This window comes from Cricetulus griseus (assembly GCF_003668045.3).
Source record: "Cricetulus griseus strain 17A/GY chromosome 1 unlocalized genomic scaffold, alternate assembly CriGri-PICRH-1.0 chr1_0, whole genome shotgun sequence".
NCBI lineage: Eukaryota > Metazoa > Chordata > Mammalia > Rodentia > Cricetidae > Cricetulus > Cricetulus griseus.
In genome coordinates, this window is record NW_023276806.1 from 77,920,031 (window position 1) to 77,936,741 (window position 16,711).

The 16,711-nt window shown below is 39.9% G+C and overlaps 1 protein-coding gene across 1 annotated transcript in view; it reads left to right on the top strand.

The window, feature by feature from the left end:
* The window catches only part of Golim4 (golgi integral membrane protein 4), an 80,248-nt gene that overhangs the window by 33,050 nt on the left and 30,487 nt on the right, over window positions 1-16,711 (top strand). Inside the window, exons 2-5 of the mRNA XM_027391803.2 lie at window positions 11,066-11,140; window positions 12,502-12,551; window positions 14,336-14,389; window positions 15,828-15,978. Coding sequence (XP_027247604.1) covers window positions 11,066-11,140; window positions 12,502-12,551; window positions 14,336-14,389; window positions 15,828-15,978 — 330 coding nt within the window. The remainder of the gene's footprint in view (window positions 1-11,065; window positions 11,141-12,501; window positions 12,552-14,335; window positions 14,390-15,827; window positions 15,979-16,711) is intronic.

Below are 16,711 nucleotides of genomic sequence, written 5' to 3' on the forward strand. Positions count from 1 at the left end.
TGGTCCAATGCTGTTTCCCCAGCTTTATGAGAAGGGTCTCCATGCTATTAGTAGTCAGGTCCACTGTTTCTGTAGGTTTCTCCAGGCCCGTCTTGGCTCCTTTGCTCATCCCCCCTCCCTCTCCACAACTGGATTCCAGTAGTATGGTTCAGTACTTAGCTGTGGGTGTGTGTTTCTGCTTCAAACAGCTATTGGATGAAGGCTCTAGGAATGGTAACCAAGTTAGACATCCACCTTATTATAGGAGAAGGGCATCAATGGCATCTTCTCCACCATTGCTGGCTTCTTAGTTGGGGTCATCCCTGTGAATCCCCTAACATTCCTCCTGTGTCAGACCTCTCTCCAAACCTGTACTGTCTCCCTCTATCAAAGCATCTCCTTTCTTGCCCTCCTCTATTCCTCCCCTGTCTCAGTCCGAGGCTGCTTTTTGTCAGGGTGTTTTGCTACAGCAACAGAAATTAAATGAGGATACAACATGTAAAAGTTTTCATGAGAAGAGTAAATGCAAACATAAGTAAAAAAAGGAAACCCATTCAGTCTACTTTCAATTGGAGCAGTTATATTTGTATGCATCTATCATTTTATTATTTCTTGTCATAAAAAGAATGTGTTTATATACATATATGTGTATATATAAAACACAAATATAAAGTATTAAATATATATGCTAACCATAGAGGACTGGAGGTCTGTACAGACAGACAGGAAGTGAGATGGTTAGGCAGAGAGGAGATATAAGCTGGAAGAAATAGGAATTCACTCTCTTTTCCGCTGGGAAGCTAATGAGGTAATGGGGACTTTGGCTTGCTCCTTCTCTCTGAGTTCTCAGCTTTTTCCTCTATATCTGACTCTGGGTTTTTATTATTAAGACCAATTAAGAACTCCATTTACAACTCTGTTCATCATGCTCTGTGACAAGAACCCTTACCCAAGCTGAGCCATCTTGTTGACTCTGCAAATATACTGCAGAAAATTACATTGTTCTACACTTCAGGATACCCAGTAGCACAGATTTATAGAGACTGGTATTTTCTTAAGTAATCCCACTGGAAATGACCAGTACATGCATGAAGTACTAAAACAAAAAGGTTCATGACAAAGATGTTTGGGGCCCTAAGGGGATTGAGGAAGGGAAATCTGTTGCCCCTCAAAGCCTGGGTGAACTCTAGTAAAGCTTGTAACAAGCTTTCTTGTCAAACTATCTTTGTAACCCCAGCCCCCAAATAATGACAGGGAGGCTTATTATTAACTAAGAAAGTTTAGGGCCTAGATTCCTCCTCCTCTTCCTCTCTTTCCCTGGAAATCCCACCAATCCTCTCCTACTCAGCTATCAGCCTTTCAGCTCTTTGTTAAACCAATCAGAAGGTTCCTTAGGCAGAGACACGTCTTTACAGTGTACACACAGATTCTGCAACCAAAGCTGACACAGATCTTGCATCTGCAGTCACTGGCAGTTCACTTTGTGTATGCCAGCATGAAGGAAGTACTCAAGCCTGCTCAGAGAAAGCTTTCCAGAAATCCTCCAAATCCTCAGATCATCGTGGAGAATCTACTATAATCCTCTCTAAAACCCACACCTCCTAAAAAGACTATGTGCTTTCTTAAAGAAAGAAAAAGAGAACTCTTGTGTTTGACCTTGAGAGATGTCACCAAGTGATCTCAGCCATCTGCACCATAGGACTTTTACCAGCAGTGTGAGGATTAGTGACTGATGTGTGCCCTTTCCCTTAACCAAGGTCTGCCAGGAATCTCAGTGTAGAAGTCAATCCTGTTCATAGGCCATGTGTCCTAAGAGAACCATGAAGAAAATACCCATTTTCTCTAGTAATTTAAGAAAAGGAAAGAATGGAACAGAGATTTGTAGGAGAGCACTGTGCCTTCCATTAAGTTTTATTATGTGAACCTAAACATTCTCTTTCAAAAGTCTTAGAAAACTTTTGCTTGATCATCTTGCTATCCCACAGGAGAGTTTACATTAAAAAAAAAAAAATGAGCCAAGAGTGAATGATATTACTGGGAATTCTAGTCAAGCTGTTGAAATGAACTTTGGGTATCAACTGCCAATTTGGGCCTCCCTGTGTTTACTTTTTCTTCTGATTAGCAGGATTTTAAGACTTCACTAGTAAACATTAGTAGCCACAAAGAATAAGCAGTGGCTGTGGGGGTAGAGACAGAACTTGAGTTCAGAGACTTCTGTGCAAGGCCTTAGAGATGCAATGTGACAAGGAAATGGAACCTGAGAGTTAAAATACTCTGTATTGACACTCCCAGCAAACATGAAATATGACTAAAACCGAGTGTATGATGTGTCCTCATTTCTGGTTATAAAAGTTCATTCGGTAGCTAGACAATAAATAGTAGTCCCATTATTGGATCTATTTTCTTTCCTAAAAAATTATTTCTTGAAGTTCCTGTGCATTTCTGTATTGTACATTGAGAAACCATCCCTCCCCTCCTGTACCTCTAGAGAATTATACTGATTTTCATGTCACTTGGATAAATAGGTAGGTAACTGGGTAGGTAGATGATAGACAGACAGATTTATAAAGAGACTTGTTTTTAAATCTATGCGACATGCGACAAGGTCTCCAGATCGAAGACCATGAACTCGCTGTGTATATGGCCAAGAATGACCTTGAACTCCTGATTCTCCTTCCTCCACTGTCCGTCCTCCCAGAGGGCTCTACCTCCCAGTGCTTCCTGCATGCTAAGCAAGTTCTTTGCAACCCCAGCCACATTGGACTTATTTTTATAGTGGGGTTCTAATCATTATCTCAGGTACTTTGATTTGTTTGGGTAAGATATTTTACTTCTCTATAATACTCTCTTTATCAGTAGTTGTCATCCATGCTCACATACTAGATCAGGTTCTCTTCTTGCAAAGTTAGTCCTCTGAAAAGAATTCATTTCACACTAGATTTAGGACAGTGCCTCTGCAATCCCTAGGTACTGTCTCCACTGCTTCATCCCAAGCAGCCTGGGAAGAGCTGGGCAGGGAAGACATCTGAGCTCAAGATGACCTCATTTAATGTACTTAGATATTTATGGAAGGTACCTGACAGAATCTTTTTTTGAAGCCCGCAGGAACATTTAAAAAACAGTGGGTTTTTATTCTCAGGAATGTGTCCTCACAATTGCAAATCCAAAATGCCTTTGAAAACAAAGCTTTCCACAAAAATAAAACAAAATCAATCCATCTAGGAGTTGTCCAAACAGAAAGCATGACTGTGCTCTTACAGGACAAATGGAGGTGACAGTCATCCTAATTTTTGTCAGGTCATCCAGAGATTTGGGGCAAAGTTTCCATTAAGGCACCTGGCATAAATCCCCCTATGTTAGTATCAAGAGAAGATGTGTGTCCTCCAGAAACTGAGAGTACTAAACACTTGGCTTATGTTGATATTGATGTCACTCATGTATAAGACAAGTTTAAATCTAATTATGTTTAGAGGTATAGGAAAAACGGCCTTTTAACTATATTTTAACTATTAATTTTACTTACATAATTGCAATAGCATGTGCCATAATTTTACAGCTATTTCATGCCGAAGTTATTTTGTTTTTGTAGAGATAATTTTATTCTATTTTAAGGGTATGAGTCTTTTTTGTTTGTCTGTCCTTGATAATTCCTTTGTTTTTCTGTCATTAAAATGAAGTCTTGACGCTACAGTTTGTGTAAGTAGGGAAGGTAAGATCCAAATGACAGAGCTGAATCATATTATCTATGTTTGAAAAAGCACTTTCATAAATTGGGGTAATGATGACTTCGATGCCAACAAATGCTTTGTTTGAATAATCATTTGTTTGGTTGGTTATTAGTTTAAAATTTTGTTGCACATATTCATTATATACAGCATATATTACATACAACTATATATTGTATGCTTACCATATCTTCCCATAACTCACCTATCCCCGGGCTCCCACTTATATTTGTTCCTATAGATAGATTCACTCCCACCTTCATATATATGTATATGCCTAATTTTATGTATAGGCAACTAGAACACCATATTAAATCAATTAAGCCAATCTCAGAAAGGTAAAATACTGTATTTTCTCCTAAATGTGATATATATATATATATATATATATATATATATATATGATCTAAATTTTTGATAAACTAACAAATTACATACTTATCATACTTGAATTATGAAAACAGAGCATAATGAATGGCTTTTTGGAAAAACAACTGGCAGTTCCATTGAGGATCCAAACCTCCCCACATTCCTCCTGGTCACCTCACACAGCCTACCACATAAACAGTAGCCCATGACCATTAGTTGCTTGCTCTTGAACTTTTTGTAAATAGAAATATTTGGTAATTACCTACTTGCCGCCTGGATTGATTTCTTTTTTAAAAATTATTTTATTATTTTTGATAACTTTATAAATGTGTTTTGATCATATTCATTCTCACTTCTCCACTTAACTCCTCTCAGCTCCATCCTAAACTTATATCTTTTTTTTTTCTTTTAAGTTACCAACCAACTCAAGTTTATGCTACCCATATATTCATAGCTACAGGACTGTCCTCTTGAGTGTACCTGATCTACCAAGAGCTGCAGACATTAAGAAAACTCACTGTCCCTCCCATAGAAGCCACCAACTGTTCCTCAGTAGTGAGCACTCACGAACCCCTTCCCTCTGTGTGCTAGAATGTTTACTGTCTTGGTTTAGTTCAGTGGTCCAGTGAGATAATTGGAACTACTTGCAGGAACATGGATGAAAGGTCACACTGATGCGTCTGGGCAACCAAAGGGCAGTTATATCAGCCAACAGCCTATGCTCACAAGCATTAACTCACAAAAGCTGTGCTCCTGGTCCACCCTGCATGTCTGACAAGCAGTTCAATGAAGAGGGTCTCCTCTCTGAAACATTGTTACTGTTCTCCCTGGGGAGGAGCAGTATGGATTTTGCAACCCAATGAGCTCCCAAGCCCTGATCCTTCCTCCAGGAGGTCATACTTCAACTTGGAAAACGTAGCTACATTGGATCTTATACCCCATGTAGTCTCATTAATATAAAGTTCTCATCGCATTTCTGTTCAGAACAACCCAACAATTCCCCATATCCCTGTGAGTAAAATCCCAAGTTAGAGACCTATGGAAAGTGTCCCCTTCACTTTCCCCAAGCCTTTGCCCTCCAGGCTGGCCATGATCAGGTATCCTGACCTCTGACCTTCTGTGGTTTAGTATATTCATGTTTGTGAGCCTCTTTGTCTATCTGTAACTCTCTCTCTCTCTCTCTCTCTCTCTCTCTCTCTCTCTCTGTGTGTGTGTGTGTGTGTGTGTGTGTGTGTGTGTGTGTGTCCATCTCTGTAAACCTGGCAAACTTGGCTTCCAGTGGGTCCTTCATGAAGAGTCCATAAGTCACCATAAGTCACCTTGCACTTAGAAGAGAAACCTGCCTAACCACTCTCTCCCTCCCTCCCTCTCTCCCTCCCTCCCTTCCTCTCTCCCTTCCCGCTCTCTTTCTCCAAACTTTCAATATCGCTGTCTCTTTTTTATATTGCTCTTTCGATTACCATTTAATATAGTACTTATCATTTGTATGTCTCCTACAAGACAGATTTTTAAAAAGACACAAACAACAAAAAACTATTTTGTTCATGACATAGTCCCAGATGTCAGAACAATGCCTGGCACGTAGTATGTACTCAATAAATATTTGTTTGAAACATAGAAACCACTAAAGATCTGGTATTTGAATACTGAACATTAGACTTTCCATGTTTGGTAGAATTACTTGATCTACCAATTGGCAAATTCTCATGAAAAAAAAAGTCAGATGGCTTGTGAAAATTGACTTTTATGCTTTCTTCAAGCCCATCAGTTGTGAAGAATATAGATCCATTTTTTTCATTACAAAATCCCTGTGCCCTTAACACTACATCTTGTTGATGTAACCAAATACCTGAAAACAAACAACTTAAAAGTTAAGAATTTAGTTTGGTTGATAGTTCAAGGAGATAACACCCATCATGCTAGAGAAGGCTTGTTGACAGTAATTTTAGGCAGTAAGGCACATTGTACATGCAGTAAGGAAGCATGGAGCAATCAGCAAGTAGGGCTGAGATGTGAAGATTTACCTGCTTCTATAGACTTCCAGTGTGTCACCATTAGCTCGAGACCAAGTGAACAAACACATGAGCCAGTTAGGGCATTTTACATTCAAACCACACGGTATGTTTAGCCCATCCTAAGAGAGTTCGTATGCATCTCTGCATTGATTTGAAGGACTAGAAACAACCCCTCTCTCCCCTCCTTCATTTGCCTATTTCCTTCTTTTTCTCTTCTTCAACTATTTACTGAAATATGTTGAAGTGATCTGGCTGAAATCCTACTGTTAGATAAGAAGTTTCCTGTATGAAGTATATATACACTAAATCTTTCTTTGGAGTAGCATTGTGTCCACCACCACAGCTCCTCAGCGTCTAACCCCTATGCCTGTACAGCCATGCCTGTCCTTGAAAATGTAGCTTTGCTCCTTACAGTGCAAGACTCCCATGGGGCAGATGGCAGAACATTTTCCTTCCACTTCTGAAAACTTTCCATAAAGACCCTCTGTTCCTTTAAGGGAATTTACAGCTAGGTCCTCCTGCTTGTCTAGTACATACCCCTGCCTAAAGAACTGTCTTCCGAACCTTGAGGGGGTGAAGGGTTTGCAGACGCTATTTATGCAAATACCTGAGGAAAAAGCAGCTAGTCCACAAGAAAAGGTTAGGAAGCTGCTGAGTTAAATGTGTACCTTGTGTGTTCAGGAAGCAGCAAGAAAGCTGTGGGCTTGGAAGATGAACAATAAGGGGAAGCCTAGTGAGGGGCTTGGGTGTCCTTCAGCATGAGACTGGAAGACACGAGAAGGCACTACCCCAAAGTCTGGATCTGAAGTATGCAGGGGAGTTAGAATATAACTAAATTAAAGTATAAATGATAAAGCAAACAGGAAAGGTGGTAATGGGAGATAAGTATGTTAGCTTCCTGCCACCATGATGAACACCTGAGACAATTATCCAGAGTAAAGGTTTATTTTGGCTAAAGTCTTGGAAGTTTCAGTCTGTAATGCTTGGCCCTGGTTTTTGTTGTCATGAAGTACAAAAATCTGCTTTCTGATAGCCAACAACATAGAAATCACTTTCACAGGACACTCAGTGACCAAGGGATGCCCCTCACCGGGCCTAACCTACAAAAAGTTCCCCTTCCTCCATGTGGACCGAACCTTTAGCACGTGGATGTTGGAACACACTCAAAATCCAAACTAAAGCAGTATGAACTGGAATGCACTGAGAGAAAAATGCTTGACATAACAGGGTAGGGTTGTCTAAAAGGGAAACTGGAAGAATGGACCTTACCATGTGATTTAGTGGTTCCTTCTCCCTCTCCTGGGAGCCGGAAGGAAGGTCCAGTGTAAGGACCATATGGTAGCAGTTATTATGTCCTCTGTTGTTCCTATATTGTCTGCTGTGAATTTTCTAAGATTTTCTATATTCATCATCAGATTTTGGGTGAATTAAATTACTAAAGCAAGAAGAAAATATAACAGAAAAATACATCTATAATGCTATTTTCATATTGAATCACCATCTGTGCTCCACAGAGAAAGGAGGGCTCGGGAGCTGGCCTCCACCCCATTTACAGTGAATTAATTCTACAGGTCCAAGTGGTTCTTACAGACTGTCATCACTGGGCTGGGGAAAGAACTCAGTTGGTGAAGTGCCTGCTGCACAAACATGACGACTTACGTTCAGTCCCCAGCACCCACAGAAAGAGCTAGGGGTAGCAGAGCACATCTGTAATTCTGACACTGGGACCATCCCAGGTGGATCCTCTGGTGTTCATTGACCAGCCAGACCAGGTCCTATCTTAAGAAACAAGACAGGGAGCTATCCAGGAAGATGCCCGATGTCTTTCTTGTCTCTATGTGCTCATGTACACTCAAACACATCCATAGAAAGGTGTGTAAAACACACACACACACACTCACATACAGATTATCACAAAAGCCTGATTTTAGTCCTAAAATTACCCAGAAGCCTTTTAAACATTCTGTTCTGAGAACTATGTGTACTGCTTTGAATCTATTTACCCAATTCTTTTTTGTTACCTGGCTGTCTTTTCTATAGCCACAATTTTTTAACTAACAAATTTGTTCTTTTAAAATTTGATAACTGACTAACCTTAATTATTCCACCAGTTGAACTGTCTGACTCTTAACCAAGTTTTGGTAAATTAGGTTATACTATAGTAAGATCTGAAGGGGTTGGGGTTGGGGCAGGAAAAAAAAAAAAAACTCATGGGCTATTGTGGGTTCTGCTAAAGAAGCATTTTCCCTCCCTTGGTTTGAGAAGGCAAGACATCTAGTAGTGCTTTCTGAAGGGTTTTTAACGATTGCATTCTTTGAAAATTTTTGAATATTTATCTATTTTCTGTATCTGAGTGTTTTGAGTGCATGAGTGTCTTTGAGCCACCTGAAGGTCGAAGGGGCCTTCTGATCCCTGGAACTGGTGTTACTGATGACTGTGAACCATCCTATGGGTGCTGGTGGCCAAAACTGTGTCCTCTGTAAGAGCAACAGGAGCTCTTAACCCCTAAACTATCTCTCCCATCCTGGCAGGAGGTGCTTCTCAATTCTGAGTTGGAGCTTTTTACCCTGAACTGATAATAGCCTTTCACCCAGAGCCAATGCACACAGCATTTCTTTTGTGACTTGTAGATGAAAGACAGTGTTTAAATGCCAAATGGCTACGGAAGCTTGCATGTTTTTTTAAACCCCTAAAAAGTTTTCCTTTCCTTTTTTTTTTTTTTTTAAGTGGAAATGAGCACTGTTTCCATTCTTTGCTGCACGGAAAATATTACATCCTCCTTCAACAAACCTGGGAGGAGATGATTATTGCAGGGTTTTATTTATTTATTTATTTATTTATTTATTTATTTATGCATTTTTCATGAGTTCTGATCTTTCAAATCTTATTTCTGTGTAGGCTTGCATCAGATTAAAGAGCCTGAATGCCAGGTTTGAACCATTGTTTTAAACTTCTCCCACTATACATGGCTTGATACTGTGAAAATATCCATTGTATGCCATTGTGTAGCTTTAGTTCATCTTGACTGATGCCCTTGACTTCAAAGTATAAATAGAAAAATAGAGACAGGTGACAAGGATTGATTAGCAATCTTTCTTCTAACAGAAACAATAAAGCCACTAGATAAATGGCTGACTCAAAAGCCTGAAAAATACATGATGAAAAATGTGTGTGTGTGTGTGTGTGTGTGTGTGTGTGTGTGTGTGTGTGTGTGTGTGTGTGTGTGTGTTTATAAGTATGTATGTGTATAATAGTGATTGCATTTTCTAGAAGGACTTGAAGATTCTATCTGGTCTGTCTTTACTACCTACAAATTTTTATGGAAAAAATAGGCTTCCAGATTCTAATGAACTGAAAATGCTTTCTTGCCATCTTTTCCAGGAGATTTTTTTTTTCAGGCAGAAATAAGCCAATGTCATTACCAATGGATAAACAATATGCATATCATAATTACTACTATGGTATTTACCTTTTCATGCCTTTCTGGTTCCAGAAACCATTCAGACTGTATTTTAGTATAAATCGAGGCCACAAAGGAAGGAGAGCAGCAGCCTCAGTCACTCAGTCACTCAGTCACTCAGTCACAGAACAGGAAGCTGTGACTGAGAGGGGGCCGAGGAGCAAGCAGTCCCATCAGCAGCAAAGGGTCATGTCAGGAGAAAGTGGAGGGGAGTTGCTGGGATCCTGACAACTTTGGCAGTAGCCATTTGTGTGTGGACAGTTCTTGTGTTGTATATAGATAGCCATTGACCAAAATGATGGAATTATATATAGCCAGGGGGTGTTGGGTCTGATCAAAGAATGGAATAAAGGAATTGGCTTAGCTTGCCGGAGAATGAGATCATAGTTGACATAATACTGGGCAAACAGGAGTTGCAGGGTACATTTGAAATTGAATTTATCCTTTTCTCAGCCCTCACTGCCTGTTCAAACCACTCTGCAGCTGAGGCTTCTGTTTCCAGATAAAGTCTGAGACACATTTGGTGGTTTCTCACTTTCCTCTGTGAATTCAAACAAAATCAAATGTTCCTGAAATTTTCAAAAGCTCATACCTATACACATGACATTAGTTTGTTGGTTGTTATGTCTGATCTAGTCTAGTCTAATATATCATATTTCATTCCAAGGCAAAGTGTCTTTCACGTGCAGCTTCTGCTTGCTACAGATGTGTATACATCAGTGTAGCAAGAGCTGTGGTGAGCATTGTTCCCTCCACGAGTCTGTCTTCCTCCATACTCTCCTAGCGCCTCTTACTTCTTCATAGTATATGAATAAGCAGAGAGCAGAGAAGGCAGGAAGACCTTCCAGAATGGACACTGATTTGCTGTCATGGATAGTGAACCAGACTCTTTCGTTGTGGACACTTTCATGGGGTCTTCGGGGAGATTCTCCATCCTCTTTCACTGTGTTGCTTTTATGTGTTGGTTCCAGCATGAAGGAAGTGGAAAGACTCTCCTGTTAGTGGAATCATAGTGGTGTGCTGATTTCCATGGCAGCTGCTTTTGGTTGAGATGCAGGGCACACTGACTTTGCAGATAAGGGATACCTGGAGGGAAATGCTCTTCATTTGCAGATAAGGGATACACAGAGGGAAGTGATAGCTGGGGATTTGTATGAGGGTGGACTGTTGTGTGGACTGTGCCTGAAGTGGACACAGTTGCCTGGGAAGAGATGTGGTTGGCCTCTTAGAGACACAATGACAGAGTTAAGAGGCAGCAGAGGAAAAAATACTGGCTAACTGACATATCACCATTTGCTAGGGAGTCCTCCCAGAATGGGGCTCAATAAATAGCCTGTGTGTTTCTTGTGCAAATTACTTGCACAGAATCTGGAACTTTTACCTGTTTATTCTTTACCCCAGATGGGAAGCTTTATGTATTTACCCTAATTGAATGTGGGCCTCATGTCTTTAAAACTGCTATTAATTTTACTCTGAACCTTTCAGGTGTCTAACAAATTTAACTCTTTCTTTTCTAGTTGTATATGAACACAGATCAAGATTAGAGAAGTCTTTGCAAAAAGAAAGGCTTGAACACAAGAAAGCAAAGGAAGGTAAGACAATGTGAGCTTGTGCCCTCTGGTTTCCTCCTACCCTTATTTGATGTAATATGTACATGCCCTATGATGCTTTTTCGTTTTGTTCTTTTTTTTATAAGTTGTTTTTCAAATCAACTTGAAGCCAATGCCATTGGTGGGCAGAGAAAGAGCTGTCAATCAATGTGTTAGGCATGGTGCTGATATTTTATATAGGCTCAGTGACCTGGAAGTAGCCCTTTCGTCTCCTTTGGGAGTTCAAGTCAGATAGTAAGTGGTAATATGTGTGAGCTTTATCATCTCAAAAGTCTTTACTTCCTTCAGTCCCATAGAGAACCCTCTGCAATAGAGGCTCAAGGGGGGATTTAGGAGCATTCATTCTGTTTCTGCAACCTTCAAGAAGGTCATACATTGGCATACAACTTCCCTTCTTTATGACACTGGTATATTTCTAACTTGTCAAACCTCTGCCCACAGTTGGGGTTTGAGAGAACATACATTGTTCAGAACATGACATTTTTCATACACTCCATCTTAGATCTGTAACATAGTAAGTTGACCCACTACCTGCACTCTTTTGAATGAAGCAGTTGTTATTATGTCATGAAATATTTTACTGGCACAGTTGTTCAGTCAGAAATTAGGTTAACACTGGCATTACTGTTGAATTTTATCATAGCTTTTCAAAGAAAACATACAGTCCAGTATCTAGCTCCTGGACATTGTCTGCATTCTTATTTGTTTTACTTATTCACGTTTTGTGATGAATCTGGGAATTTAAGCTCTTGGCTCCCTTGGTGGACTAGAAGGACAGGTGCAGTGGTAGGTGCTGGATACCATGCAACACTGTCCTGAATCTTGGGTTGAACAGACTTTAGAATTCTGAGAAATGCTTTAAGACTTATCTTTGCCCTGGCTTCCACTGCAGAGTGATTTTATAGAGCCATCTAGTGGATAATAAAGTTTTCAGAGCATTGAAGATGGCTTAGATGGCTTGATTGTCTTTTCAGTTCCTGACAGAATTTAGTGTGCCCTCTAGTGGGCAGAGATAAATCACCCTTGTCAAAAATGCAGCCTCGCCTCTGGGTTTCAAAGGCCATTTTTCACAGAGGCACTGTGCTCTTCGGCACATGATTAAAACAAGAACTCTGGTGATGCACGAGTCACAGATAGAAGGGGAAAAGTGGAAGATGCCATGCATTGTCATCTGTTTGTCAAAGTTTGAGAAGGAAAGGGAGGTACAGAAACCGTCAAATAGATTGATTTCAACTGAAAACATCTGTGCAAGTCTGAGTGAAGCATAACGTCTTTTCTGAGATGTTTAAAGGTTTTAAAATGGAGTAACTTACTACTTTTCTGCATTTTTTTATCTCTCCTAGATTTCCTTGTTTACAAGTTAGAAGCACAAGAGACACTAAACAAAGGAAGGGTAAGACTTTGCCCTGTTTTGACTTTTCATTTGTTTTCATGAACCTTGAGAGAGACAAAAATATTAGTGAGAAGTTTTATTCTATCGATCACTAGCATTGTAGGTTGAACATACATTTTTGTTACCAAAAAAGAAAAAAAAATCCCAAAAGGGAAACTTTAAGCATTGTTCATTAAAGACTTATTTCTTCTTGCATCTTGACACACTGATGGTGGTTAGTGAGGAATTGAGATAACCTCAGTATGTCATATGAAGTGAAGGCTTTGTTTGGTTGCTTGGTTTGCTTCTGGAGTTTGGAGATAGGTTCTCTTATCTGATTCTGAAGAGGCCTTCGGAATCACTGGGTAACTGAGTATAGCTTTGGACTCCTGATCCTCCTGCCTCTACTTCCTTAGGGCTGGGATTACAGGAATGTGCTGCTATGTATGTCCAGCAGGAAGGGTCATTTTTATTCACTCCTTCTCTTGCTCGTGGTGTCCCTTTTCTTATGACATGCAAAGACTTCCATTTGCCTTTACAAAATACTATCAAACAGGAGACCTGCCTTAGAGTTGACATTTGCAGGTATCTGAAGAATGGATTATAGACAGAATGAATGATGTTGGCATTTAAAATATTTTAATGTTGATATTCACTGGAGAAAAGCCAATTTTTCTCTTACACTAGAAAAATGTATGAGTGTTTGTTGAATAAAACATTAGTGTTTAGGGATTTCAAAACAGAGAAAAGTCAGTTCATTGAATTGCCTGGGAGAGGCTTTCAGCTTTCAACCCTTACTTGCATTTAGAAGCCCCAGCCAAACCTGTGGGCAAACGATTGTATATTTTGTAATGTAATTTCCTTACAGACTAAAAAGAAGAAAGAAAGATAAGGTCAGTGGATGAGATGATAAAGAAAAAATGTAGTTTATTTTAGGAACTATGAAAGGAAAACACAGGTGTGCCCCTTTGTGGTTCAATGCACCACAGGGTTGTTCTGTACAAAGTTAAATCAGCCTAGGGAATGAAGGCAGACAGGACACTCCAGGTGTCTTCAGTATATTGACTGGGAGTGGCAGCCTAGAGTGTTGGAACTGCAAGGCTATGTGGACAGCTGCTTCCTTAGTCTGCAGGGATTATCTGGAACATGGGAGCTCAAGCTCCGTTCCTCCCTATGCGGCTGTGCAGAGGACTTGCTCCAGCTCTAGTTTTTCACCCTGTGGTAAAACGAAGATTATGTGAATGCACACAAAAGCTGAGGGAAGAAAGGTCCTTCTATTCCTCCCTTAAGGCATGCTGAGTTCGTGAGGCCTGCCCCACCGGTCTTACCCATCCCAGGTGTGAAACTCTGTATTAGCCATGCACAGTAGCCTTCAGAAGTTCATTGTGTATCTGGGCCTCTAGGCTTGTTTAGATTATGAGAAACAGACCCAAATTATTTCTAAGAGCCGTGTCAACTTATTGTGTTATGATTCTCTTCTCATTCTTTTCATTACTAGAATCTAACAAACCCAGGAAATAATTGAAACCTCATTTCTGCTGTTAAATAAAGAAATAGGAGTTCTTAGGGGTTGGCCCAGTGGTACAGTGATTGCCTAGTATGTGCAAGGCCCTGAGTTCAATCTCTAATACTGCTAAATAAATAAATAAATACAAGAGATGGCCCTAAAGATGTACTGTCTCTGGCATGGAATTTATGTTAGCTTACAAAGCAAAACTGAAAACATTTATTAAGCAACTGAAGCTGTCCTCGGCAAAAGACCCAGATCAGCTATCTTTGTTGATTTCATTTTCTTTTATTTTCAGCAAGATTCCAATAGCAGATACAGTGCATTGAATGTCCAGCATCAGATGCTGAAAGTGAGTACCAAAAATGTCCTATATGAACAAAGGACGGAGAATGTAATATTTGAACTAATTAACCATCTTTAATGTAACAAAAGAGAAGTTTTGTAGAAAGTTGACTTAGTATGTATAGTCATAGTTGGTTAAAAATTGTCTCTAGTTTTAGTGCCTCAGCGTGACTTTTACCTTTATATATAAAAAACTAGTTACTGTATTGCCCATTTTCCTAAGTAATAATTGGTCTCTATGGTTACCTACTTTGTAAAGGTTGTTCTCTTTGGTATCTTTTGAGTTCTTTGTTTGCTTGGTCTCCCATGGTGGATTTTCTCTTATCTTACACAGATTGGAGTGGGTAGAACTCCAGAGCTTCCTCTGAGTTGCTGATGTTTAAGAGATGTACTTTTGTCTACTCCAAGAACACAGTGTATTAATTAAGGATCTTCCTTCCTGGAGCCTTGGGTAAAACTCACTATCAAATGCTGGGAAGCTCAAAACAACAAACAATAAATTGAGAGAGTCATTGATTCTGTCATGCTGGGAGAGAGGACCTGCAGAGCATCTAGTGCCATGTCCAAATCCTGCCACGGCTCTGCCCCACAGCAACCCTGTGTATTAGTGTTTCCTGTACCTTCACATCAGTGGAGCACACACTTCCTATTGAAACCAGATCTTCTCCCATAGTCGAGAGTGCTTAGGGCATCCTTCTGCATCACCATTTGGAGAATGTAGAATTTAAATAACGTAATGGTAGTATAGAATTATAAAGTAAATAAATAAAAAATAATTCTTGAAACAAATCTTTACTTTCTTCAATGAGAAGAGAGTGAGTATCCTCTCCCTCTCCTCCTCTACACCCACCATTCTCTTTCAAACTGAAAACCAAAGAGATATTGACTAAGGTGGTCCTTTGGGGTCAAAAGTCTGCCTGTGTGTGTTTCTAAGATACCTAGAAGAGAATTGAGTGCATGGTGAACATATTCAGACCTTTTCTTGCCATTATTTCTTTGGCATTGCTGTCAATAGTATTTATAGTGAACTAGGTAGGTAGCACAAGCAATCTTGAAATGATTGAAAGCATGGTGGTGGATATGTATAAATACTATAGCATAAAGAGTCTTGGGCACTTTCACATTTGGGTAATGTAGCTTAGAGTTGCCCTCAATCCTCTCATGAATACTGTGGAGCTTTGATCTTGCTTGTTAAGTAGAAAAAATACACGAAGTGGCTAAAGTTAAGTTTACTATCACCTTTACCTTGTTTTTACAGTAATTTGAATACAGGGAATACCTTCAGATCCCCTCCCCGCAACATACCCTTTCCCATCTCTTATGCTAGCTTCTTACTTTTAGTCATGTTTAAAACTAAGGGGATACAAGAGATAGATAAGCATGCAGCCAAGAGACAGACTATGCGATTTAGAGAACATGCCCTTGCTCAAGTATTCATCTTGCAGAGTCAGCATGAGGAGCTGAAGAAACAGCACAGTGACTTGGAAGAGGAGCATCGCAGGCAAGGGGAAGACTTCAGTAGAACATTTAATGACCACAAACAGAGATACCTGCAGCTCCAGCAAGAAAAGGAACAAGAACTTTCTAAGCTGAAAGGTATTTGATAGAGATGGAGATGTCTTTGTCCACTGTTTCAACAAGAGCCCACACAGGTGCTGGGCTGCTTTAAGATCTTTTACATTATGTAGTGCAGTTAACTTTAGCAGTCACACTGAATAGCAGCCTCTCTTACTCATAATCCATTGGGTTTGTCTTACTGTTTCAGTTTTTGTTTTACTTATGTGTTGTTTTGCCTGAACGTATGTATGTACACCATGAGCACATAAGGGCCTCATGTCTCTGAAGGCCCTTAAGGAACATTAGATCCCCCAGAAGTGGAGTTACAGATGGTTGTGAGCTGCCCTATGGGTGCTGGGAATTGAACCAGGATCCTCTGGAAGAGCAGTAAGTGTCCTCAAACTCTGAACCATCTCTCCATCCTCTTTCTCATTGTTTCTAAAGCAAGATTCATACATAGTAAAATTTTAGTAGTCCATATAGAAAAAATCAGAGCTACAGAAAACAGGAAAATAAATATATGTGATTCTGACTACTAAGGTATTTCAGCCTCAGAACTTTGCACCCAGGACAAAAGTGGAAAGACGGGAAGCCTTAGGGAGCTTGTCATCAATAAGAAAAGACATTACACACACACAGGCACGCATATACGCACATGCCAGTTAGGGGAGCTAGAAAGCAAAAGACCACACTTAATAGAATCAAATTTTGGAAGAAGTTTCTCAAAAGGATCTGAAAGAAAGTATAGAAAGAACCTTTGACACTTGGATGG